This window comes from Brassica oleracea, chromosome C7 (assembly GCF_000695525.1).
Source record: "Brassica oleracea var. oleracea cultivar TO1000 chromosome C7, BOL, whole genome shotgun sequence".
Lineage (NCBI taxonomy): Eukaryota > Viridiplantae > Streptophyta > Magnoliopsida > Brassicales > Brassicaceae > Brassica > Brassica oleracea.
In genome coordinates, this window is record NC_027754.1 from 5,091,760 (window position 1) to 5,094,300 (window position 2,541).

The following is a 2,541-nucleotide window of genomic DNA, read 5'->3' on the forward strand; positions in this document are numbered from 1 at the left end:
ATCAGAGACAAGCCAGGAGTCGAGAATGGTGTAGCTGATCACTTGTCTAGACTGAAGATTGATAGTGGGATCCCTATTGATGAAGGGCTTCCAGAAGAACAGATCATGGCAATTGGAGTAGTGGTAGCAGTTTGTGAAACTGGAAAGAAGCTTGAAGAGGTGAAGGCAACTGAAGAGAAAGGTCCTTGGTATGCTGATCTGGTGAACTACTTAGCTTGTGGAAGAGAGCCAATGGGTCTTGACGGATATGCCAAGAAGAAGTTCTACAAAGATGTGAAGAGATATTATTGGGATGAGCCTTACCTCTACATCCTTTGTAGAGATCAACTCTATAGAAGAGTAGTAGCTGAAGAAGAAGTTGAAGGGATTCTCACACACTGTCATGGATCATCTTATGGAGGTCATTTCGCTACTTTCAAGATTGTCTCAAAGGTGTTACAAGCTGGGTTTTGGTGGCCTCATATGTTCAAGGACACTCAAGACTTTGTCTCTAGGTGTGATTCATGCCAAAGAAGAGGGAACATCACCAAAAGGAATGAGATGCCTCAAAACCCAATTCTAGAAGTGGAGGTGTTTGATGTGTGGGGTATTGATTTCATGAGACTATTCCCATCATCTTTTGGCAACAAATACATTCTTGTAGCTGTTGACTATGTCTCCAAGTGGGTAGAAGCTGTAGCAAGTCCTACCAATGATTCTAGAGTGGTGATCAAGATGTTCAAAAGCACCATCTTTCCAAGGTTTGAAGTTCCAAGAGTTGTCATCAGTGATGGGGGCTCCCACTTCATCAACAAACTGTTTGAAAGTCTTCTCAAGAAGAATGGTGTGAAGCATAAGGTTGCAACTCCCTACCATCCTCAGACAAGTGGTCAAGTTGAGATCTCCAACAGAGAAATTAATTCTATTTTGGAGAAAACTGTGGGGACTACAAGGAAAGACTGGTCTATCAAGCTAGATGGTGCACTTTGGGCTTATAGGACAGCTTACAAAACCCCTTTAGGAACCACACCTTTCAACCTTGTGTATGGAAAGGCTTGTCATCTACCAGTTGAGTTTGAACACAAGGCATTATGGGCTGTTAAGTTACTGAACTTTGACATCAAGAGTGCCAAGGAGAAGAGATTTCTCCAACTCAATGAGCTTGATGAGATTAGACTGGATGCTTTTGAGAACTCAAAGATTTACAAGGAGAAAACCAAAGCTTTTCATGACAAGAAGATCTTGAAGAGAGAGTTCAGTGCTGGAGATCAAGTGCTTCTCTACAACTCTAGAATGAAGTTGTTTCCTGAGAAACTCAAGTCAAGATGGTCCGGTCCTTTCAAGATCAAAGAAATTAGGCCATATGGGGCAATTGTGTTATGGGATAAGAATGGTGGAGACTTTACAGTCAATGGACAAAGAGTTAAGCTCTACATGGGAACCACAATAGAGGAGAAAAGAATCTCGGTTTCACTCTCCGACCCCACCTCCGCCTAGCCAAAAGGAAGCAAAGTCAAGCTAGTGACATAAAACAAGCTCACTTGGGAGGAAGTCCCATGTCTATCCTTGTACATAAAAAAAAAAAAAAAGAATCTCACGCGGAGAGATCCCACGCGGGTTCCTCTACCCGCTCGCACGAGCTTGGTCGGATACGACGTTCCGACACGGGTTAGCCCATGCGGGTTGCCTTACCCGCTTCGCTTCGTCGAAGGCTCGACGCGGGATAGAGTCACGCGGGTTACTCTACCCGCTCATACGACGAACACGATCGAAGACATTGTCGCGCGGGGGGCGCAACGCGGGTCCCGGTGTCTCCTTCTACCCGCGTCACTCGGGTCTAACCCGCTCAGGTATGGTTTCTAACCCTAAACCCGACCCGTTTCACCCCTAAAACTACCCTACCCCGCGTCTCTCTCTTCCATTCCTCATCTCACTTTCACAAAACATCAAAACTTCCCTCACCAAATCACCCATATCTCACTCAATTCTTCACCAAATAATCCATTCTTCTTCCTAAATCAATGCTTTCGCCCCTGTAGTCTATTTTCTTGCTTCACATCTACATTTCCTTTCATCCAAAACAAGGTATTGTATCCTAAAGCTCAATTTCGTAGGTCCCATGAACCCTAGAAATTTAAACTTGAAATTTGATCCTTCTATTGCTTGATACTTGTGAAATAGACTAGGGAAAGCTTATATATCATGTTGGGTTGTTTATTCTATGGTGAAATTGAGTTAAATTTGAACTTTGAAAAATTAGGGTTCATGAGAATTGGAGATTTTTCTAAATTCCTATAATTCCATACGACTTTGGCTAGGTTGGGTTAGTTAATATGTTTGGGAACCTCATTTGATAAATGTCCACTTGAAGAACTCATTTGATACTTAAAATTTGCTTAAAAGCCTTATTCTTTGCTTGTGATCATCTCTTGTAGCTTTCTATAAATAACTTGTGTGCATTGTGCTAATTAGCTTTAGCTAAGTGATCATGAATTGAATTCACATTTGCATTTATAATGTTTCCTTCTTCCATTTGCTTATCCTTTTCCAAGGTTTGAAATT

At 42.2% G+C, this 2,541-nt stretch overlaps 1 protein-coding gene across 1 annotated transcript in view; it reads left to right on the forward strand.

Annotated features, from left to right (window-relative positions):
• The window catches only part of LOC106302422, a 3,863-nt gene extending 2,387 nt beyond the window's left edge, over positions 1–1,476 (forward strand). The window contains exon 4 of the mRNA XM_013738934.1: positions 6–1,476. Within this exon, the coding sequence (XP_013594388.1) occupies positions 6–1,476 (1,471 nt within the window). The remainder of the gene's footprint in view (positions 1–5) is intronic.
• The last annotated feature ends 1,065 nt before the right edge of the window (positions 1,477–2,541 follow it).